Source organism: Tetrao urogallus (assembly GCF_951394365.1).
Source record: "Tetrao urogallus genome assembly, chromosome: 11".
Taxonomy (NCBI): Eukaryota; Metazoa; Chordata; class Aves; order Galliformes; family Phasianidae; genus Tetrao; species Tetrao urogallus.
In genome coordinates, this window is record NC_136824.1 from 9,116,558 (window position 1) to 9,141,065 (window position 24,508).

At 39.7% G+C, this 24,508-nt stretch overlaps 1 protein-coding gene across 1 annotated transcript; it reads left to right on the top strand.

Moving 5' to 3' along the window:
- Positions 1–8,184: 8,184 nt before the first annotated feature.
- On the top strand, positions 8,185–24,041 carry BNC1 (basonuclin zinc finger protein 1; the record flags this gene model as incomplete). Its single annotated transcript, XM_079541204.1, is given in 6 exon segments — positions 8,185–8,248; positions 8,251–8,261; positions 17,557–17,659; positions 17,815–18,050; positions 19,317–21,244; positions 23,360–24,041. Coding segments are annotated over 6 exon segments (3,024 nt in total).
- Between the last annotated feature and the right edge of the window lie 467 nt (positions 24,042–24,508).

The following is a 24,508-nucleotide window of genomic DNA, read 5'->3' on the forward strand; positions in this document are numbered from 1 at the left end:
TGCCACCACTGGTATTACTGCTATGTTACTCATCAGTTATTATATGCCATGGTTTAAACAGTTGAAAACCACTACCTGGTATTAAAGAGCAAAGGGGGAAAAAAAGGGGGAAGGAAAATGCTGGAGGCTGTGAAAATGAATGCAGAGCTCAGTGCTTTAGTTGAAGTATCTCCTGCATTGGTAGACTCTATCATCTTTATTGGGGGGGGGAACACAAAATGCCATTAATGTTTCAAGTATTACAGTGCCAACTCTCCTTTTCTTTAGCCTCGTGAATGAGTTGAGCCTGGTTTTATGGCAGTTGTATGCTGACTTTGACACACCTTTGGCCCAGTGTCACACCCTTTGGCCCAGGGGCACAAACATGGTTACTGACTACTCCTTTCATGACAACACAAAGTCTCTGGAATTCTGTCTAGGCACTTTAAATCAGATAGCATAAACAAGTCTTTCTCCCCATTGTGCTTCTGCCTGGATCATCGCTATATCTTAACTGAAATTACTGGCGTTCTTTTGATAAACTGTTTGTGTTAGGAAGGGGGGCTGAATATTTTTTTGTTAATTACTAAATCTCGGTGACAGACAGAATTGGCCTGTTCAAACTTGTGCTGTAATTTGAGGATTAAATGCTGCACATCTGAGAACCACCAGTATCAAAACTGATTTGCTTTAAGAGACTTAATGTTGTTAGGGGCTGCAGTTTGACAAAGCAGATTCCTTAATAATAGAGTTGGCAATTAAATGTCTTAAACTCCTCACAAGGCTTACAAGATGAGAGGGCAATTGGTAAAATTGTGCAGAAATAAAAGTGCATAGCCTGTACAGCTCCCACCTTAATTCCTGACACCAAAAGACTTCACCTCCCATTAATGTTTGGCTGCTAGATAAGATTTGAAAATTGCATTTCACTTGATGACACTTTTCTTATCTAGGCTGAAAGTTTGCAGGTTCATATCCTCTGCCAGTACCTTTGTGCTAACCCAGCCCAAGCCAGACTGACCATGCAGAAGATGGGCAGAGGTGCCTTGGGTGTCTCATCCATACTGCATCATGCCCGTCTCATTCTTCAGAGTGGTATCTCTGGGCAGACGTGCCACGTGTGAATACATATCAGTACAGTACATTCACTTATGACAAAATGATATGGCGTTTTGCCATGTTTTTAGATAGAAGTTGCACGCTTCATTGTTCAAAAAAATTTAGAAATTAAGAAAGAAAAAAGCAGTGGATATCCAGTTTTCTCTGTAACAGCCATGAGGTAAGGAGAACAGGGGGAGAGAAGAAAAATGTCTGCTGTACAAAGCAAGCATATTTTAACTGATCTGCCTGACATACTTGCAACATGTTGCAATTCATGTTTCTGTAACAGTTTTTCCAGTCTTTATATTCTCTATGTAAAGCAGTTGTGTTTCTGTGTTTTTTTCCTCCTTGAAGTTAGATTTTTGCGGCCGTTGCTTTACAAAACATCTCAAAGAAACTAATTTCACTGTTAAAGCTCTTCATAATTTCTTTTCTTTTTCTCTTTGATTGTATTGGAATCCAAGCTTAGAAAGCACCTCCTATGTAAGCAGGTGAAAGGTAGCGTATTCAGTTTAATGCTGCAAACTGGCAAAAAGACACGGAACGAGAAAATAGGAATAGTCAGTGAGTTTGCAAATGGCTGGTAGTTAAGTGGGTGCTCCAGGCTTCACGTTGGATCCGATGGTGTTTATTAAATATCTGGGGAGATTGGAGAGAGTACAGAAGGAATGCTGCTAACAGAGAGGATACATGGTTTGGACTCATTAAGACTCCAAATTCTAAATCTCTCCAAAAGGAGCTAATAAACCTACCTGAAGAGCAGATAAAGCTGTTGAAAAAATGCAAAGTAGAGCATGCTGGAAAGAAATAATCTGGAGGTTTCGTAAATGCTGTCAAGGCCTGGAATGATATTGTAAGCATTCAACAGAAAACCCCAGTTATCAGAAAATTGGATGAACTCATCTGAATGGTATATACAAGCAATGAATTAACTCTGTTGCTTTTATTAGGAGAGAGAAAATGCAGTATTTATCTGTTTGTCATCAAGCGTGTGCTGATTGTGTCTCTATTGCTCACTATAAAGCTGCATTAAATGGAGGAAACTAAAATGATAGAAAGCAAAAGGGTGGAATAGTCTAATATTTTAAGTATGTTTAGAACTGTCAAAAAGTCAAGTGGGACAGCGTATCCCTTCTGGTGATCTTATGACAGCAACAAGAAAAAAAGAAGTGTGCAAAAATTAGAAATGGGAGAATGAAAATGCCCGGTTGTTGGAAGCAGGGGAAAGCTCTGTTAGGAAGGTCACCCGCAGGAGCACTACTTCAAATACTGTTTTAAGCTATCCTGAGCTGATGAAATAATTCGGTGAACAGTTAAAAGACAATTTCTACTGAAGCTATGGTGCAAATGTAGGAAGTATTAAATCAACTTCATATTTTCATTAGGTTCTTTTTGTCTAATTACAGTAAATGGGATGTAAAAAGCTAGATAGGGATCAATAAACTGGGATCATACTGTTATTGGAAAATAGTTTTGGATACTGTAACTCAGAGTTATCTGCTTGGACCACGTTACAAAGTCAGCCTGGGTTTCTCTGTTGCTTACATGAGAGCTGCACTGCTGCATCTGAACCTTTCACACCTCTTGAGAAAGATTAAGTGCTTCGTGGCTTAAGCTGCTGTTTGCAGTTGGACTGGTGCTTATAACCCGTGCCCTTCTGCGCAAAGTTTAAAACTATTTTCGTCTTCCTATGCAAAAGTTCATTAACTTTTAGAACTACTGGACTTACAAGTCATTTGAAACTCAGACCCACAGCCATGTTCGTGTCCTGTTGGCACGGCCTCAGATCTGTTTACTGTTTTCCGTCCAAGCTCCCCAAACCCTGAGGTCCCTTCTGTTCTGGACAAGTGTATAGCCCCTGATCCCCTTGGCTTTTCTCACAGAAAGGTGATCTGCTGCCCATCTCTGTGGGCATCTGGTCATAGGGCTGACCACGAGCTCATGTCTTGGTGGGGTGAAATGCTTAATCCGCACGTCGCTCCAAGGTGCTCAGTGAGCAGACCATTAAATTAGCACTGAGGTGTTTGCCAGCACTGACTTAAGGAAAAGGGTCACCATGTATTACATGTTTGGAATTTAGGCTAAGCAGGCAGCACACAGAGCTTAATGCCATTTTGCAGCTAACTCTGGTAGAAGGAATTGACACAGACAACATGTGCTTGGGCAAGTTCCATGCCTGCCTAGCATAGAGAAGGAAGAAGCAGTGGTGAAGAGCAAACCTACTCTTAATGTGTAGCTTGATCTCTTTTATGATGGTCTTGGTAATATGACTCTTTTTTTCTTTCTTGAATCAGCCACCAAATCATGACAGGGAAAAAGGTTCCCGAGGATGATATTTGTGCTTTTATGCTATGCCACACTCTCTTGGTTGCAGTGACTCCCTATGATTAATACCACTTCTTAAAGAATGCAAGATAATAAAATCAGGTAAGAGCAGCAGCATTTTGTCTGTAATCAGTTTCATGTGTGGGAGCTCCTCTGAAAACTATGAGTACTCTGGAATTTGGTGAAGCAGTTTTAGCGCCTCGGAAGCTGCCCTACATCCTCTCACGTTCCTGCCTCTCTGAACGCAGGCTGAGACATGGCAAAGGAGAAACAGGCTGGGGCACATAGAACGAAAATGCAGCTCTCTCTGAGCTACATTGCTGTGCTGTGATTTTGGTGTTTACATTTGGATGTCACGGATTTCAGGCCTGGGGAACTTTTCCTTTGCCTTTGGCAATGTCCCTGAGAATACAGATGCCATCGTTTCCTCAAGGAGCATATAACTTAAATGCATTTAAACAAAAACAAAACAAAACAAAAAGAATTGAAATAACTTCCCCAAGAGTATCAAACGACGACTCGATGGCAGAGCCTCAGATTGAACCCAGGGCTTTTGGCTCAAGCCTAAGGCTCTGTCTTGAGGTTTATTTTTTCCCACAAGAAACTATTTCTCCATTAGGTTTTACTACTGGAAGAGGAATTATAAGAGTCTCTGACTTCTATTTTGGTCATTCTTCAAGACGTGTCTTGATAATTTGTTCTGTACAAGCAAGCTTGGACTATGAATCAGCTGAAAATACTGAAAATACTGTTAGTGCACTAATTCTTCTTTAACCAGTACATACAGGTTGTCTTGAATGTGTCACATTATGCTAGAGAGTGTTGGATTTTACTGAAAGGAACACAGATGGTAAAAAGCTGAAAAAGTGCTTATTAGTGATAGCAAATAGTTTAAAAAGAGCAATAGTGGAATATGCTCCCATAAAATATTCATTGAAAAAGCTTGAACAATGAAAATTATGCTTAAAAGATGGTTAGAAGATAATTAATTAAGGGGAAGAAAAAAAGTGAATTGGTCTAAATTGTTTGCTATGGAGAGTTAGCTAATTTAATAAGAATTATCATCTTCTAGGCAAGTGGCAGGTAGCTAATACATCAGGCCTTCCTGAGAACTGGATATCATTCAGAAGTCAAGTCAGACTTTTCGGCAGCTCAAGTAATCCTAAGCCACGCTTTGTCCTGTTGCAGTTTTGTTGCAGAATTCTCAGTTAAGTAGACTCCTTGGTTACTCTGCTGTTTGTTTCATTAGGAAGGAAATAGGATTTTAGTAACGAGGTGTGCCTTTGCTTTGAGTTACCATCATGAGAGGACAGTTAGTTTTGTCATCTCTACAACATACACGACTTAAAACGTTCAACACGACAGTACCGTGCTGGCCATCATTTCCAGTACTTTGTCCTGCTGTTGACGAGCAACTCCCCCCCTCCCCTATGACATGTATATAGCTGCACTGGTGTCTTGACAGGGTGGCCCTGCAGCCCATGCCTGAGCTGTGCCTGCAAGCACCGAGCTGCCGGCGGTGGTTTGCTCCTCGCACACTGCGATGTGTTTTGGCGGAAGAATCTGGCAGACTGTACTGTGAAACTAAATCCCTCTTTTTTTTTATATATTTTTTATTTTTTTATTTTTTTTAACTTTTTTTTTTCCCCCAAATCTTGTTAAATAGCTCTGTGGAAGAGGTAAGGTGCAGAATGGAGAAAGATAGGGATTCAGGGAAAGCGTGGGCTTTGTGTCGTGCTCTGTGGGACCAGATTCTGGGGTCACGTTGGCTTTATATGGCCTCATTCTAGTTACTCTGTTGTCTTTACTTCAGTATATAATAAAATGTAAATTAGGTTATCTCGTCAAGCGTTGGGCATATATCTACCAAATAATAAATAGGATTAGGAGACAAATTACCCAACAATTATTCATTACGTTAGCTCCCTTTTCCCTACAGCCATCTTATTTCCTGCTGCCATTCCTACAGGATTGCAGGTATTCATCTGATCAGGTACTGTCCTAAAACAGACCTATCGGTACGTTCCTAAAGGGTTCCCGCTGGGTCCAATGTGACTGATTCATCTGTATTTCTGGGCGTAGCATGGTGAGCTCCTCCTGGGTTAGGAGAGTGCCAAGAAATAATATATGAGAGGCAAAGGTAGAGGAGCAAGAAGAGTAGAAGTGTTTTCATCAGTTTTGTTTTGCCTTCTTAAATAGGTGAGGGATGACTATGACAAAAATCCTGTTCTAACCCATGAATGCAACCCAACACCTGAATAACTGAAAACAGATTTTGGCCCAATTACTGGAAAGTAATTCTCCTGTCTTTATGGCCTGCGTTCCTGTTAATAGGAAGCTTCAACTTCATAAAAAGAAACAAAATTCTCCGAAGTAAGTTGATAAGGGGGAAATGTTTTAACAAACAAACAAAAAAATACGCACCCCACTCAAAGAACCCTTAAGATCTGCAAATGCTTAAAAGAAGGGAAAAATAATCAGCAGCAGCAATTTGCAAAACAACCCTCTAATACTAGAAGTATTTTTAATTGTGAGCACCTCGTAGCTTATTTGCAGATAGTTGTGCACTACTGGAGAGGGGAAAAAAAATTGTAATAGGCCTTAGGTCAGCTGCATTGATTTAATGCATTACTTAGGCTGCCAGAGCAGAGGTAGAATCTCCTCGCACTGCATTAGGAGTGCCTCAAGCCTCCGTGACTCCTTTTGATCAAATCTCTGTGAAAGATGAGTGTCATGCCCTCTCCGAGCCAGCTGTGAGGGGACTGCCCTGCGACTGGAGGAGCACGCGGAGCGCGGCACCGCGGGGCAGCGAGGTGAGAGCCGGCTGCAGAGGTGAGAGGCAGACACAACTTCGTACTGTAGGTCTGGAGAACACCAAGGGGGAGGATCCTATTTCACTCCCCTGTGCACAGCCCGAGCATACATCAGACCTTGAGGTGCTCAGAGTCAGACAAGAGTAAAGAGGCGTGTGATGGTTCTGCCTTAGTACTTGTACAGACAGGAGTGTTTCCAGTACTTCTTTGTACAACTCACTGAGGGAATGGGAAACTGTTTTATAGCTCTGGAAACATAAGCACAGTAAGAATGTCTGAGGTAAGGAAAGTTCTTTGCAGTTATATATGAATGTGTGTTTTTACTGTGCAACTTTTACTTGTGGTTATGCACTGTGGAGATATAAAAATTCTTGCGATGGTGTTGTTTTGGGGTATGAACAATGGAGGTGAAAGCTGTAGTGAGCTGCACTCTGCATTTCTTTAATTACTAAGAGATATCGTGAAAGTAGGAAAATATATTAAAAAATTCTGTTTTTCTTTCTGCTGTGCTCTGTAAGCAACTGTATGACTTTTCTATCCTACAGTAAGTAATGCTGAATTGCAAGCTGCTTATAATGAGCAGAGCCATCACTTGTGTAATTGTTTTCCAATTGAAGTAGTAGCATGTAAATCATAAATACTTGACGATGTTTAATTGTACAAGTCCTCAATATACATTAATAGCAGTAAAATCTGTGATTTGTGGCTCAGATGTGTTCTGACTCAAGTGCTTTAAGCAGATACATTATCATTATTATGACGTATAAATGCACTGGAGAGCAGGCAACAATATAATTTCAGTAAGAAGTTCTTTAGAAATTACCACTAAAGTGGAACCTAATGTATGCCCTTTGTATACAATTTATTGCTGACTATTTAGCATCCAGAAAATAAGGCCGGTAATTCTGTTCTTAGATCAGCCTGTTTGTATTCAGGGGGAGCCAGAAGGGGGGAGAAAGGGAGAGTGTATGAGTATGTGTATGTGTATATGAGGGTGTCTTCTGTTACGTTGTTTTCTTTCTTATACATATTGAGCTCATTCAGAGGTTAAATGCATCAGAATAAAGGATGCTTATTTAATTTACTTTTAATTTTTTTCCATTGTGTAAAAAAAAAAAAAAAAAAAAAAGATGGTTTAATTGTCATCTTGGACATAGTGAGGTTTTGTTAGCTGTGTTTAAGGTACAGCATTTTATTTTCTGGTTTATTGATTGCCCAAATACTTCAAGTCCTCCGTGTAATCCTTGGTTTAAAAATGAGGAGAGGGCAGATCACTAACCCAAGGGAAGTCTGCTGATGTATATAGACTGTGGTTTGTCCTTCTGTAAAATCCTGAGCATAAAAGTGGCCCTTTTCTTTTTTTTTTCCCCCTTTTTTTTTTTTTTTTTTTTTTTTTTTAACATAAATCTATATTTGTTTTTTGAATAATCTGGAGAACCAGACAACTTTGGGATTTTGTGGAAGTGGGGGAGAGAAAATGAAATGAACTGGTTTTGTTCCAATTCAAATCATTACTATAAGGGCAGTCAGCAATCAATTTTCACATCCGATCGGAAGCTGGACTTTGGTGTGCTCATTTAGTTGAGATTATTGTTCGAGCAATTTATGTATAAATTTCTGCAATTCACATAACTACTTGGCTTCTTGAACCTTGCGAGCTGGTTGTTTGTCTTATCTTTGGTGAGCTAACTCTGTGCTATGTTGCAAAAACCTCGAGGCATGTTGTGTTTCTTCGTGTTCCTGCAGTCTGCAAGTGAAGTCAGCTTCATTAGTTTCATGATGGCACATCAGTGCATGGCTGGTGTTGCTGCTTCCTCCAAGCTACTCCCGGAGCATGATCTGGGCTGCCTTGGTTTGGATAAGCTTGTAAGGATTTGTCAGCCAGATGTGACAAGATTGTCAAGAGGCAAGTAAAGAAGGAGATCTGATATTAATCAGTGCATAGCTTGGAGCCAAACTTTCTCAAATGCAGTGTAGTAACATGTTCTTCTCATTTACTGCTTCTCTTTGTGGCTATAGAACTGCCACTGTCTGAGTTTGACGGTTAAAAGGGATGCCAGCTAATAGTCTTTAATTGTAAGGATATGATTCTAGGTGGGAAAAGATCATAGGTTTCTATTTTTAACCTTCTTTTTGAAAATACAGTTGTGTTTACTGCAGTTTGCTGGAAAATATGTTAGACAAGAGGCTCTGTTTCTCTGCTTTGGTTTTAAAACGCTGAAATTGTGGCTCATTCTCTGCTCGGGGAATGTGAGGTGGGCAGCCTCGCTGCAGGTTGTGCCGCAAAGTAGGATTGTGTTGTTTTTAACTGCTTACAACGTGCGTTGCTTTCCTTTGTTCTGGCCGTTAGAACAAAATACACTGAAGAATTCCTTTCTCATTTCTTCTTTTACTGAAATCGGAAAAATATTGGCTTTCCAGGATGCAATATTATGTGATACGTTCTTACAATTACTTACGTAATAGTAATAAATTTGGATTTTCATCTTTTTTAATATCAATATAATTCTGCATTTCTGTTTGAATCCAAATTTGGAGTTTTTAGCAGCTTATTTGGACAAAGCTTATTTTAACAGAAGTGACCAAGCAAAAGGTATCTCATGTTATGGAAGATTCTCTTAGGTCACATCTACTGTAAGAGTTTTGCTTGATTGATTTTTAAAAATTGTTCTGCTAAGTCTTTGAACTGCTGAACCATCTTCAGCCTATTTAGAACCATAAAGAGAATGGTATCTGCAAACATATCCAGACCTGCAGGAGAGCGACGTTGTCACGAACAGGAAAAATTATTCCAAATTTTGGGCCATTTCATGGGCTCTCTGTAGCTGATATCAAATTGTGCACTCTTAGGCTGCAGCAAAAGTTGGGCTTTTGATACCAAATATGTCAACTTCAGCTTCTTTACTGTTCATGTTAGTGTTGAAATACAGTTCCTGCAGTATTGAGCATGACATTCTATTTCCAATCAGGCAAGCCAGTCATTTAGTTTTGCTTTCAGTAATGCGGAGTCCAGAAGTAAATATATTTCTGATAAACAAATTAAAGAACATTTCTGTTCCTCAGATTACACTTCTTGCTACGCGTTCATGTTCTCAAAGCACCTTTCATGTTTTGTGGCAGGGTTAAGTATTTTTATGCAGATTTGAGCTGAAAGTCAGGTACTGATCCTGAATTCGTTATTCCAGCAAAACCCCCACAAAATGCAGTCGAAAAAAGCTGTTGGGTTTGGCCCTTTGGGTCATCTCCTGCCCTTCATGGCTTCGGTAGTGCAGTAAATGCCAGCTATATGCACTGTGCTGCCAGCAGTTTTGTCCCAAGCAGATGCTACAGCTCGAGTTCGAAAAGCTACATCCCTGAGTTCTAGTTACTTTTTGCTAATCAATATCTAAATACATAAGTATATATTTACTGGGGCTGAAACTTCAATCATCAAGCTCAAAGTCAATTATTTTGAGGGAGGAGAATAACTGTTCCTCGCTCATAATGGGCTGTAGTTCAAATTTGAAGTCAGAAATTTTTTGTTACCTATTGAAATTAATGTCAGTGTCAGAAAGCCATTTTAATTTTTCACACCTGCATTCCGTACAAAGGAATATGAAGTTTTAAATTGTGAAATTACCAGTGGAACTGTGCTGTTGTGTAAAATATTGTGTAACTGTAGGACTACAGAGAGAGCCATGCCTGTGTGTACAAACACTGAGTTTAAAATTTATGAAACTGCACAAAATGAAATTGCATTACAACAAATATCTTGCAGTGCTGTTATTTTCCTTTTATTCTCTAACCTGTCTCTTCTGTCTGTAACACAGAGGGAAGACTTTGAGCATGTTACTTTACGGCTCTAAGGCTTGAGCAGCACTGTGACGAGCTGTACACATTGGGATGGTCTTTGAAACATTAATTCACCCACATTGCATCTGCACAACATTCTAAATTCTCTTAACAGATAAAGGCGTATTTTAAAGGGTTTACTTACAGTTCGTTTTCGCAGATACTCTCAATTTCTCCAATACTTGTGCATATATCTTTGTAATGCTTCTTGTTAATGTGGGGCTTGGTATTAAATATTTCATTAAGCTTCAGTTCCTGGACGCATCTGTAGGTTCAGCATTTAACATGGGTTGCATGGCATGTTGATATGAGTAAGAAGTATGTGCGTGAGATACTTGCTAGGTTAAATAACACGTAGTGTTTTATAACAGCTTTCACACCGTTTCTATTTGGGGATCCATCCTTACCCCTAAAACATATGCAGAATTTCTCATCAATCTGCAGCAATCTGTTGTTCATTTCCAAAATACACTGATGTGAATGATTTTTCTGTAAGTTTATCAAAAAGGAAGTTGGGATTCTATTGATAAATACTGTTTAATAGTCAGCAAAATGTAAGGGTTTGTGATCTACACAGTCCTGGCAGGTGCACCGCAGGAAGCGTAGCACTGTAGTTTATTTCAGATCCAAATGTAAATCACAACTGTAAGATAATGATGGTGTGACATGTTTGGTTCTGCAATTTGTATGTCTCGTTATGTTTTCCTAATTGAACAGCAAAAGAAAAGGAGAGCTAAATGTATTTCCCAGTTTGACCAAGCTGTCTTTCAACACACCTGTTGTTAACAAGTGAGATTAATTGCAGTGTAAGCTGGTGTATCTACAAGCACCTTGTTCAACAGCAAAATGGAGCTCTGCTGTCCAGTGCTTTTTGTTTAAAGAGTAGCAGTTCATGTGCACACACACATACGTGCATTCTCTTCTTATAATTATTTTGACAGTACCGTTAATGAGAGGTGCCCTAAGGGGCCCTTTAGGGTAAGTGACATGCATGAGGAGTGATTTTCATCCCGCAAGTTATGCTGTGATTGAAGTTTGGCCTTGCAATGTGCTCCTTTCTCAAACACATCTCCGTTCTGCTTACTCACCTCACTGCATTGCCCAGTCTGTCCAGGGCACCTCTCTGTTAGCACCGCAGCTGCTGCTCAGCCAGGTCTGCTTTGGGATTGGAAGTCTTTGTTTCAGTCTCTCATCACAGCTATTCACCCTATGGTTTTTAACAAAGCGGTGATGCACAGGCAAGCAGCCCATAATTCAGTAACCGGCTAAAACTCTGTTAAATCCAAAACCATGCTTGATTTAAGAGTGCTGCCATTTCACAAAAGTATCAGCTAATTTCAATGCTGTCTCACCAAGCTGTTTCTCTCTGCCCCACCACCTTTTGGCCAGTTCTGAAGATTATTTTTTGTCTGTTGTGTCAAGGACAATTACGTGTTTTCAATTCAAGGTGCTAGACAGTACCTGCAAGAGGGAAGTTTGGTCCCATTCTAGCCAAAAATTGCTTCTTGAGCTCCACAAAGAGAGGCGGCAATACAACTTGCTGCAGAACCTGGCTTGCACTCTGCTTCCTTGTATGCTTAGGCTGGGGCTGTTTAAAAGGAGGTCAGGTTTTGGCATCTGACCCCAAATAAACATTATGGGTATATACATAAGGATCCTGATAATTAATGGGATGCATTCTGTGGTCTTGTCTAGAAAATATGTTCAAACTTGTGGCCTTTGTGTTCCTTCAGGAGAAAAAATCCTAATGGAGTCTCCCCACAGAAAAAGTGTAAGTGGGAGCGCAGTGGTATCAGCACCAGGCAAAGCATTCAGCACAATAAGGTGTTAAGTTTGACTCCGCAGTCTGTGCTGGGCCTGTGAAACAAAAGGGGTTTGTCCAGGTATTTGGAGGCTCTCGTACCTAGCAGAAGCACCCAGCCTGCTTCCTGAGGGGCCATCACCAATTTAGGCGCTCCATTACGAGTGTGACTTCATGTGCAGTGGAGCTGGGAGAGGCAAGTTGTGGCCCATCTCTGTCTTTCCCATCTCTACCCAGTTAGTCTCTTACGCAGGAGACAAGAATTTTGTTAAATTATTTTACTAATAAGCAGTTTGCCAAATGAATCATCTAGGGCTGGCATAGAGTGTGCTTGTTAGTGGAGAAGGTTGGAGCTATTTGGTCAGTGCTGTTTACTCTGTCACATCCACATCAAATTTTTCTCTACTTAATTGAAAGTTCCAAATATGCAAAATATCAGATGCTCTCTGAGTGCAGCAAACAGTAAGGCCTGTTTTCTTCTCATGAGAAATGTTTGTTGCTGCTTAGAGTTATTTTATAAAACACAGTATTAACAGCACTGTTACATTGTAAGGAATATTTCTTGTGAGATAAGAATGTGGAAATAGTTTGCGCGGCATTCAGTCCGATACAATCAGACATCCTCTAGGCACCTCTCCCTCATTTTAATAACTTCATAGGTTCATTTATTTTAGTCTCAAGTATTTCTAAGCTTGAGTAAAGAGACAGCAGAACTTGCAACAACCAGAAGTACTTGCAGTTGGCATAAATGTGCTGTGAATGGAAAATCTCCTGTTTCAAAGTGTAAGGCTTTCAAAGATGGCAGTGATGAATAATATCAGTGGTGTGATGGTTAATCAGTGTGTGATTTACCAGTACAGCTTTGTCCTCAGCCATACCTGATAGCCTTAAGCACATGATAACATGAAACTGAACACACAGAAATGAGCTGAACATGTGCAGGTTGTGGCACGGGGCAGGTAGCCCTCAGCTTGTCCTCACTGTTGGACCTGCGTATGTGCGTTATCACTCAGCGAACACCATTCTGTGTGTATCCTTCCCACTCTGCTTTCTTGCAGGGAAGGGCTTCCATCCGGGCACCTCTTTGAGGTGAGCATGTCAGAAGTGGCTACAGCCTGAGGTGCTGCATGGCCCTTTGTGCCTCCCCCCGGGCAGCTGGGAGCTGTGGCCTGCCTCAAGTTGGAGTGCCTTAGAATCTTCAAGGAACAAAAGATGCTTATACTAAGCTCTAACATCAACATGCAGAACTATTAGGTTTAGGTGTTGGGCTAAGCCTACAATAATTGATTTATGATTTTACACCATCTAGAGCAGTACACCAACTTTTGTGATCGTGATGGAACATATAATTTGAACCAACTGCAGGGAGCTCAACAAAGGAGCAGAAACCAAAGTCTGTCATGGAGAGCCATGAGGACTAAACACATACTGCAGAGTAGGCATGCTGAAGGTTACAAGTATCTGTGGGACAGGTGAAATGAAAAACTATTGATGTGGTGCAGGGAGGCTTGTAAAGTGGACAAAATGTAGATTGAAAACTTGCTTTAAATCATGACAGAACTTACAGACGGACTTATCTGTGCTGTAGATATCCAGGGAAGTGGCTAAAGCTGTCTGGCAAAGGAATGGACAGTGGAATAAATTCCTCTGGGACAATTAGGTGAGGTGGTTGTAAGAGATGTTACTGGAAACCCTCCATGATGACATGAAAAGTTCTTAGTGTTACATCCCACATAAGAAAAGCTGCTCTCACACATTTGTGTTCATGTAATTATACCCTTTTTCTCCAAACTTGCACTTTAAACTAAGAATTTCTAATTCCTAGTTGCAAGAAACGTCCGTGAGGCAGCACTGGGGGCACCATTTCATAGTTCATCTGCAGCGTGCAGCAGTGAAGCTCTGCTGTTTTTCGTGGGACAGCAGCAATCTGAGGAGAAGCCATTTCTAAAGCAAGCGATCGCTTTTATACAAAGAGAAGGAGAGCTTTCCCTGAGTGACAGGAGCGAGGTAGGGTGCTGACCTGTGCACCGCTGATGCGGGGTGGTACCCAGAGGAGCTGGGATTTGCTCTGCCATTCCTTGGTTCCTGCATGCAAAGCCAGCCTGTGTCCCAGTGTGGGCTCTGACGGCATCTGCAGGATTATTTACTCTTTAATTTGTTTCCCATGCCGAAGAGCTGTCAAACTAGATTCCATTGAACATGGAATGAGGTTTGATACAGTTATTCCTCTGCATCTTCGGGTAATCACAAACACTCCTCTTGCCCTTCTTCTCTTACTGCACAGTTTTCAGCCTGTTGTTAGTACATTGCGATTGCAGGTGAGCGTATGTCCACAAGGGCTTCAAAAATGCATAGATGATCACAGATGTATTTTCTGAAATTAAGCCTTATTCTTTAGCAGGAATCAGAATGAACTTGTCCCATTATCTTGTGCTTTTCTTCAGCCATGAAGGCTGAGAGTGGGTTGAAAAGAAATGTTTGGTAACTTCTGAAGCACAATTGAAACCACATCAATATCTGGAAGGAAAAAAAAAAAAGAAAAAGTCAGCAGTCATGACTTCCAGGCAGTGGAGGGCTAAGATTTCTTATTCGGTGATGAGCAGTTAGGTGGTTTTTGGTGGCTGGTTTAATGGTTAATCTCTCTTAATTAAGAGTCACCTGCATTAAAAATCCAAGGTTCAGCTTCTCACAGCTTTGCTTCTAAAATCACAGAAAATTTGATCGGAATTTCAATGCAAGAAAAGTAGTAATGTCACTAATAATGGGTTTGGAGAAATCCTTCTGGTAGGGAGAGGGACTGGAAGACAATAGCAACATCCTTGAGGATAGCAGAAAATTTTTATTTTTATTTCTATTAACATTAATATCTGCTCTGTGTTTCTGGAAAAAGAAATGAAATAATAGCCCTGAATGAAAGGGCTGCAGAAAAAAACTTTCCACTTTAATTTCCCTTTACATATCCAATCCTTTAATTATGATTTTGAAGCTTTACAGTGTAGAAAGTTATTCCTTTGTTCTGCAGAGTGAAATTGTGTGTATGTTCCACGTGCTGGGAAAATAAAGCTCGTTAAAAGACTCGATATAATTACAGCACCTTAGACTAGGCATACCAAGGATAACAGGATTAACATGCAAAAGACAAGCATTTTGATCTCATGGATTTGTTATGTTTTCATTCATTAAACTCTGATCTAAGTTGATTTGGGAGATAATCAAAATGCATCTTTTAGAAGTGCCTTTTTAAGTTGAGCAGTGAGCGAAGATTTGAAGTTGTGACTCGCAGATTGTTTTAAAAGTTAATTTTTCTGTGTTCTGTTCTGTGACTGTGTTATTGCAGATGCTGCTGGAAAAGTTTTAGGCAACAGACTCTGATAACCACGAATGATGGGAAATGCTACTAATACCAACTTGAAAATGACATTTATTTCCTCTTGAGGATTCTTATGAGTAATTTTATTTTTATTGTCAGCAACAGATACTGATTTAGGGGTGTTCTGATATGTTCACAGTATGCAAGCTAACCACATCTAAGAGTGGCGTCCAGAAGCTTTAATATATTGATTTGAGGAGGGCTTCATTCCACGCTTTGAATATAAGGAGGATGATGCTCCCTGTCTAATTGCTCCTTTCCCACATGTAAAACAAAATGCACCCCTTTTAACACGTAAAATCTTTCACACCTATAGAGGAAGACAGGAGGACAAGTGCACATACCATACAGCTTTTTTCCTCGTCTCTATTTCTGTTGTAGGATATGAGCTTTTGTAGTTCTGTCTACAAATGCGAAAGATGCATTTGTGGAATTCAGCTTACTGAACCCAACGGGATGGGCTGTGGAAGGAGTTCAGTTTGTACAAGTCACAGAACATTCTGTATTACGGAAGTAGAATTAGACTGTGTTATTGTTTGGTGTTTTGTGATAGAAATGAATCATCAGAAAACCATGCCTCTTTTTTTGACCTTTCCATAAGATATTTGTGGCTTTTTATTGTTATAGTAAGGGATTTTAGCATCTAAATGAAAACGCATCCTCTATTAAAGTGAAGCAATTCACACTGTGTAGGGTATTGATGCGTATTTTATGACTTCATGGGGAGCACAGAGCTTTTCTCAAGAATTCAGTATTTTGCAATGACTCCTTTAAAAGATTAAAGGCAAAACGATTCAGAGATTTCAATAGCACTGTTGCCACTTGTTCCAATCCTTCAAATAAAGACGAGTCTCGGTATCAAGATGTGCTTGTAAGCTAAGTCCTTGATAAGTAAGCAACCGAGACTTGAAAATTCCTGGCTGTCATGTAAAGCAGTAGGCATTCCATCTCCTGCACATGCTTGTTTATAGAAGACTGTTTTATGTAGTACACTCCTCTGTCCTGAGCCAGTCCCATTCTCCATATTCTCATTGCTCAAACCACCTTTCTTCCATGCCCTCTGTATTTTAAGCATTTCCTGTCTCCTTCTTTTGTACCATGATTGTCCAAAAACTTGCTGCTTTGTACATTTGCCAGAAGTGCTAGTGTGGGGATACCAGCACTGAGGAAAAGATGTCACTTTTTTCCTTTGAATCCTGTTTTTGCATTTTCTTGGATATTACTCAGTAATGGAAGATCCCACTTTGCACAAGACCAAAGGAGGTCTGAGCAGCAGCCAGTAATAGGCTTAACTTAGCCTTACTTCATATTGCTTCTCTGTACTTTGAGATGTAAACCATTTTGTTTTAAGAACAGAAAAATTCATGCGCATGTTGCAATCACATAATCTAATATTTCTTGTATTCCGATTCAGACCTCCTGTACATTAATGTCTTCTCTTTTCCACCCTCAATAAATATTCCTTTCAGATCTAAGTGTTACAGAGTCATACAAATGCTTTGGTCTGTGGCAGTGCCTATGGAGCTTTAATACGAAGCACCAAGTTGTATCTGCCTTCTGCAGCAGATTGGCATGTACAGAAGAAAGCATAAATACCAGGAAGCAAGCTTGTGCTGCCTTGTTGATCAGGAATTTTTGACTACTATTTTGATTTGTATTATATATGATCTTGGTGATAAAGTGATGCACGAATTGAGAAGTGCAATTGATTGCTGTTTGTGTGTTCTCTTTTGCCTGTTATCTTTCGAGCATTTCCCTGCAAAATGTAAGAGTGTCATTTCTGAGAAGATGGGAGTGCTTTTTGATGAAATCTATGACTGGGAAGCATCAGTGAACTGCACGACAGGATGCACGTATTCTACGGGGATACTGCTGGCTATGAGGAGTTGTATCACTGCAGAGCTAATATTGCTCATTAGCACTTCATTTGTTGTAATTATAGAGATTCAGCAAAACTCTCATCTGTGTGTCCTTTTCAAGCTTTCATGAAAAAAGCGATGCTTACATGAAGATCGTATCTTAGACAAATGTCCCAGAAAAGTTTCTTTTTGCTATAAAGGTGCATCAGCCTAAGCAGATCCTCAGGAGTGTTGCTAGGTATATCACTAAATACTTTACTATCATCACATTCCAGTGCTTTAGCTGGTGACCAATTTTCTTCTTTCAGTACTACCTCTGTTTGAACGCAGGTTTTGCCTGGACTAATTATATTGCATGTTAATAGGAATGAGCTTGTATGTTATCTGACTTACATATATATTAGGCTTGTCTTGGTATAATGTGCGTAGCTAGATGGTGCTTATCCATTACATATCAACCTTTCAATTGATTTGCAGGCTATCCGATGCACTCTGGTGAGCTGTAGTTGTCAGTGTTTCAAACCTGGGAAAATAAATCAGCGACAATGTGACCAATGCCGCCATGGATGGGTAGCACATGGTAATACTTATTCTTACAACCTATATAAAACATTCTACACCTTTCCTCACGTGTTGTTTTATTGCGTGTTGTACTGCCTTCCTCAATAGTCTTTACATTCAGTTTCATACCACTTGTTACTTGTGTTTACTTATGTTTTACGGTTTTATTTACAGCCCTGAGCAAATTAAGGATTCCCAACCTCTATCCATCAAGCCAGGTGGAAATAGTTCAATCCAATGTTGTCTTTGATATCAGTAGCCTCATGCTGTATGGAACGCAAGCTATTCCCGTGCGCCTTAAAATTCTGCTAGATCGGCTTTTCAGTGTCCTGAAGCAGGAAGAGGTGATACAGATTCTGCATGCTCTGGATTGGACACTACAGGATTATATACGTGGATATGTGCTGCAGGTATTGCATTAAGAGGGTTTTTTTAAATGTAACTATGATAATTGAGTCACGTTTCAGAATATTTTCTAGCTTGATATTTTCACTAGCTCACAATGTGCTAACCATGTAGTACATCTGAAAGGCAGTAATAGATTTGTAGAAGAGTAGCACCAGAAAAGGAGGGGTGAGTTTTTGGTCATTGCTCTCCTCTTACTTAAGCCTAACTGAAATCTTTCTTCTTTGCTCAAATCTATCAATAAAAGGAAACTAAGGAGCAAAATAAATAAATCAATCAATAAGGGGGGTGAGGGGGAAGGTTACTGGGAAAGGCTTCCAAATCTACTCAAAATATTATTTAACCAGTAAGTTTACTTTAATATAGCAGAATAATACACTGACAAATAAACTTGCCATCATTTCAAGCACGGGGGACGATCTTCATCACTGATGTGGTGCTCCTGAGCTTACTGGAGCTGCATCAAGGATAAATTGGGCCCTGTGTGCTTACCCTGATGTTAGTCCTTGCTACTATGGAAGTTACCTTTTATGTAAAGTAATATGATGATCTTACATTATGACACGAATCAATATTTAATGGTCTTGATAATCTTGCTTTTTAGTGTTAGGATTAAAAATATGGAATCAATTACCTTGAACCTCTACCACATGAAAAATTTATAATGTTACGTTCTTCATCATCTTAGAAACTCTTACATGCACTGTGAAAAATCTCAGTAGGCCATCAAATACATGTTCTGTGATAAAATATTTATTGTAGTTATTGGGAAAAGTTAGGCATAGCTAGAGTTTGAAAGAACTCCAACACTCCAGTGTAATTACAGCTGTGCTCTGTGAACACTGGCAATAGATCAATACAGGTTCATTTGTTCTCTGATCTTAGTTACTTGGAAGATTATTAAACTTGCAATTAAAGAGTACTTGACTTAAATGAGGAGCTAAATCTTGATCTGATTGCTCCATCTCTGCTGTCTATAGTTTGAGAATGCTGTTGTTCAAATGATGTGTCTTAATTTTTGTGGAAAAAGAGCAGTTTATTGGAAAGTATTACTATTAGTTCAGAAAGAAATAATAAAGCCAATGTGGTAAAATTTGAAGAAAATATCACAGAATTACTATTAATCTCTTGTTAAATAGAGTAATTTCATGATTTTGCTGAAGAGTTTCTAGCCTGTGGGGAGAGATTGGGGGAGAAGGGGGGAAGGGGTTTTCTTTTTTTCCTATTTCACTAATTAATTTTTGTTTGTTTGTTTGTTTGTTTTGCTGTAGGATGCTTCAGGAAAGGTTCTGGATCACTGGAGCATAATGACAAACGATGAAGAACTGGCTACTTTGCAGCAATTTCTTCGTTTTGGAGAAACTAAGTCCATTGTAGAGTTAATGGCAATTCAGGAGAAAGAAGGGCAATCAATTATAATACCACCACCTACTGCTAATTTGGATATTAGGGCATTCATAGAGAGCTGCAATCAACATAGCCCTAATTTTTCAGCTTCCTTGGACAAAATGAGCCCCACCAACATTCATCCCTTTGAGAATATTGTGAATAGCATGGCTTTCATGCTGCCATTCCAGTTTTTCAGTCCAGTGCCTCCACCTTTAATAGGTTCACCACCAGAAAGACACTTGATTGAGCAGGGTCAAGACCATAGCAGTGAAACTAAACAAGATATCCACCTACCTTTTACTGAAAGCAGCTTCCTTACTTCTAGTTCTGCGCCATTTCAAGTTGAAAATGAGAGGATCATAAATGGTCCAGATGTCACCACTAAAACAGAAGATGATGCCCTTTTAAGCGATTCGAGTTCACATAACGCAGCAGCAAAGCTTGAAATGACATCACTCTCTCCAGAAACCAAAATGAAATCTGTTGAAAAAAATGGCACTGGGCCGAGAAAAGGGCGTGTTTTCTGCACTGCATGTGAAAAGACGTTTTATGACAAAGGTACTTTGAAAATACACTATAATGCTGTTCATCTGAAAATAAAGCACAAATGTACAATCGAGGGCTGCAATATGGTATTTAGCTCCTTGCGTAGTCGAAATCGTCATAGTGCGAATCCTAACCCCAGACTCCATATGCCGATGAACAGAAACAACAGGGACAAAGATCTAAGAAACGGTTTGACAATTGCTGGACCTGGAGATAGTAAAAGGACAGAATTTACGATTCTAGCTCCGGATAGCAGAACAATTACCAGCTATGCCAGCTCTTGTACAGATGCAAAGGGCCAGGCTGGATTTCCCAGTATTGGACAGAATGGTGTCCTCTTTCCAAATCTGAAAACAGTACAGCCTGTTCTTCCCTTCTATCGTAGTCCAGTTACACCAGCTGAGCTGGCTAATACTCCAGGTACTCTTCCTTCTCTGCCCCTTGTTTCTTCCTCAATACCAGAGCAGCTTATTTCAAACGAATTGCCATTTGATGTGCTACCCAAGAAGAAATCCCGTAAATCAAGCATGCCTATTAAGATAGAGAAAGAAGTTGTTGAAATGCCTCATGAAAGTAGTGATGTTGCCAGTTCTGAAGATGATACACGTCTGCAAGTGGTAAGCGATGGAGAGCTTGAGTCCTGTGAGCATAAGATAGAGAAGCAGGTGTCCGGCAGGGTGGAAAATCACCCCCATTCAGGTAATTCATGGAAATCTGTCTCTGGGGTGGAGGGCCCAAAGTATTTTGAATCTGTCTTTGCGCCAGATAACCAATACATCAAGGATATCTCTGAGAATGAATTACATCACTGTGAGAAAGAGGTTAAACCAGAAGAGAATCAACCATTAAAAATAGTTTCCCATGAGATTGTATATGAAGATCCAATACACCACCAAAATGATGTTATAAAACCAATGACTGAATCCCCCATATATGTTAAAGAGCAGTCAAAACGCAGGATTTCTAAAGATGACTGCCCTGAATTACAACATCACTTGCTGACCGGGGGCTTTTTCAGCACTTTGTCAAACAGGGGTGCTGCCATTGCTTCTTTTGAAGACTCTAAAGATATGGATCATGTCAGCCAACATGCACTAGGGATTCAGAAGGAAGAAAGCCGCTTTCATTGTGACATCTGTAAGAAGACTTTTAAAAACCCTTACAGTGTAAAAATGCATTTTAAAAATGTACATCTCAAAGAAATGCATATTTGCACAGTTGAGGGCTGTAACGCTGCTTTCCCTTCTCGTAGAAGTCGAGACAGGTAAGAAATTATAAACAAAATTGTATTTATTTTACCATCACAATGGAGCCTAATTTGAAATTAAAATGAGTGTTGGAGGAATGGAGCCTGCAAAGATTTTCTGTGTATCCTCATATAACAGGTACGATAACTTATCAGAACATTCATGAAGTGAAAATCCATTGAAAGAAACATTTCCTTTCCACTAGACTACAAGGTATTAAATAAAGCCATGAAAATTTCACAGCTGATAAAGTCTTCAATAGTTGCGAGAATACTTTAGAACATAAAGGGAAAGCCACAAGGGTATGAATTCAGCTATTTTCCAGTAGGTGCATATGTGGACTTATATGTTCAATGCGTACTTCCATGCGTATTTTAAATTGTATGCAGTATTTTTTTAAATGAAAGAGCAATGAGATCAATTCAGGAAATCTTCACTTATACTTGTCCTTCCATTACACAAGGATTTCAAACAACCTTGTTGGAGAAATCCTATAATAAAAGATAGATTACTCTATGTCAGTGCAAAATCAACCTTACGCATTGCTAGTCAAAGTAATGCTGTCTCGTGTGTGTTGGTAGTGCTTTAATGTGAAATTGCATACTAAACCCTGAACAATAACGAGCCAAATTCAGTTTACTGTTAGCTGCAGTATTGTGTTGCTGTTAGTCATTTTATTTCAGTCTATTTTGCCCATAGGCTGAGAAACAAGAACTGAAGTTTTACTGTTGTCTGTCAGTTACATATCTGAATTGAGAAGTGGTAGATAACAGTTCTGTTAAAGTGGGACTAAGCCTTGTACGTTTTCTAACACTTCTATAACAGTGTTACAGCAGATCTTGACTGCAGAAAGTGTGCCTGGATAGTAGTTCAGAGTGACACAAGGTTTAGATTGTCTGTAATCTGCTAGGCGTGCTGGAGCCAGCTGATGTAGTCCAGAAAGGACGAGCCAGTCTTTGAGGACTGGCCGCTGCATGTGAGCTGTACAGATCCATCTGCTGCTGGCAGGGCTTCATACCCTGGTCTGCTGCCTGCATCTTCCCAGATGTGAATTCCTCTCCACGCTAATTGTGATATGGGCCACAGGAAAGAAGGCCAGCAGTAAAATTTGCATTCACATGCCACAAATTCCTTCCCATACCAATATATTCAGTTAATTTCTGTTCATTGGTGTTTTTTTTTTTGTTGTTGTTTTGTTTTGTTTTTTTTTAGAAGATGATTTACTTAATAAAGTAAATGAGCAGATAACTTTTCAAAAGGGGCACAAAAGTCAATCTACAAGGAAATTTATAAGCTTTGTGCAAAGGAGCAATTATTTGAAACAACTTTGCAAAAGCTTCTTTTTTAACATACAGCGCTGTAAATGCAGGTGAAAAGTATTTTTGTCCTTTGGTATACTTTGGATGAAGCTGAGTTAGGTGATGGCAAGGGAAAATGAATGTTCTCCCTGTCTTGAAATAAATTCAATCTTCTAAACAGAGTCTGGAAGTTCCCAGTGAGCTGCTTGATGATATATACAATGGAAAGTAGTGATTTTGTTTTGGTGGTTGTAAAATGAATCCAGAGATACCCATTCAAAAACTGGAAGTTGTGTGAAACGCGGTGTCCCCTCATTCAAGGAAAAAGTCCTTTCAAGGAAAAGCTCTGTACTGGTGTGTGTAGCTGCCTCTTGGTACATGGTTACAGTCCTTAAAATCATCAATATATTTTGCAGTCTCAAGTATCACTCCTTTCCTGCTCTGTCCACTGGGGAAGGATTGCATTTTTGTCTTACCCTGAGTCCATTTTCTGAGCTCAGTTCGGCACCTAGAATTCTTTAGACTGTTCACCAACTCTTTTAGGCCCAGCACTAGATCTAGTGGAGTGAACAGCTATCCACAATGCAGGACAGAATTGAAAACATTGATTTCTGTAGAGTTATTTCTGATATATACCAGTATAAGCAATTTCAGATAGCCAGTCATATGTATAAATCATCCATGTGCACTCCTCTATGGCAGTTCTTCAAATGAGAAGCACACAGTTCTTGCATGCTACTAAATATTGATTTTTCTCTTTGTTAATGATCCTTATGAAACCACTGTTAAGTGAGGCAAAACACTTTCTTGCTAAGCTTGTCTTTGTTCTTTTAGACATAGTTCAAACCTAAATCTTCATCATAAGCTTCTGACTAAAGATACACTGGAATTCAACAACCATTTCAATGCAACATACCTCTTGAAAGACATGGCTAAGGAGTTTTGTCAAGATGTCTCTTTAAAACAGCATGTTGGACATACTTCGGTAATCTTCAAAGGAATGAACAGAACAGGCAGCTTGGTTTTTCCAGTGAGCAAAATTAGAGAACCCTGTTCTGAGAGTTACGGATACGATCCATTGAATGATGGAGGTGTTCTGGATCTAAGCACTACTTCCAGCATTAAATCTGAGAGCAGTGCTCATTCTTCTTGGGATTCTGATGGAGGAAGCGAAGTGTGCACCATGCCCTTGGATGATAGTGATGAAAGCTGTGAAGGATCCAGCCTAATGCCCAGTGAAGAACTCTACCAAGACTGTAATTTAATTGAGAAAGCTGATCAGAGCTTCATAAATTTACCTTCCAGTTTGCCAATAACTTGTCACATATGTCAAAAAACTTACAGTAATAAGGGAACTTTTAGGGCTCACTACAAAACTGTGCATCTCCGCCAGCTCCACAAATGCAAAATCCCAGGTTGCAACACTATGTTTTCGTCTGTTCGCAGTCGGAACAGGCACAGTCAAAACCCTAATCTGCACAAAAGTCTGGCTGGGTCACCAACTAGCCTACAGTGACCATGCTCATCCCGTTGTTTTTTTTTTTTCTTCCAGGAATTAATCATTTCAATTAAGGAATGTGTTACCTTCATTTAAACACATTTGACTTCTAGTACACTCAACAACCATGGTCAAATTCTTTTCTCCTGTGTGTGCTCTCCAGCAGTTTCATTTAGCAAAGCTTGGTGCTGTAGTTCTTGTGCAATTGTTTGGTTTGATATGAAATAGCTAGAGCTTCTGTAAGGAAGAGAAAGAAGCCTTGAAATGGGGGAGATATGGAGTCATTAACTAAAATATTTCCAATATCTGTGAAGTATTATTTACCAACAATAGGGGCTTCAAATGAGAGCTGTCATCCTTTGTGTTTACATGTAAAATGGGTTGTTGTGTTGTATAAGAAATTGTAACAATGGTGTTGTTTCTTCTGGTTGGCTTGAGAGTTTTGGGGCTATTTCATTCCTGACACCTGGATCTGAAGCTGTCTT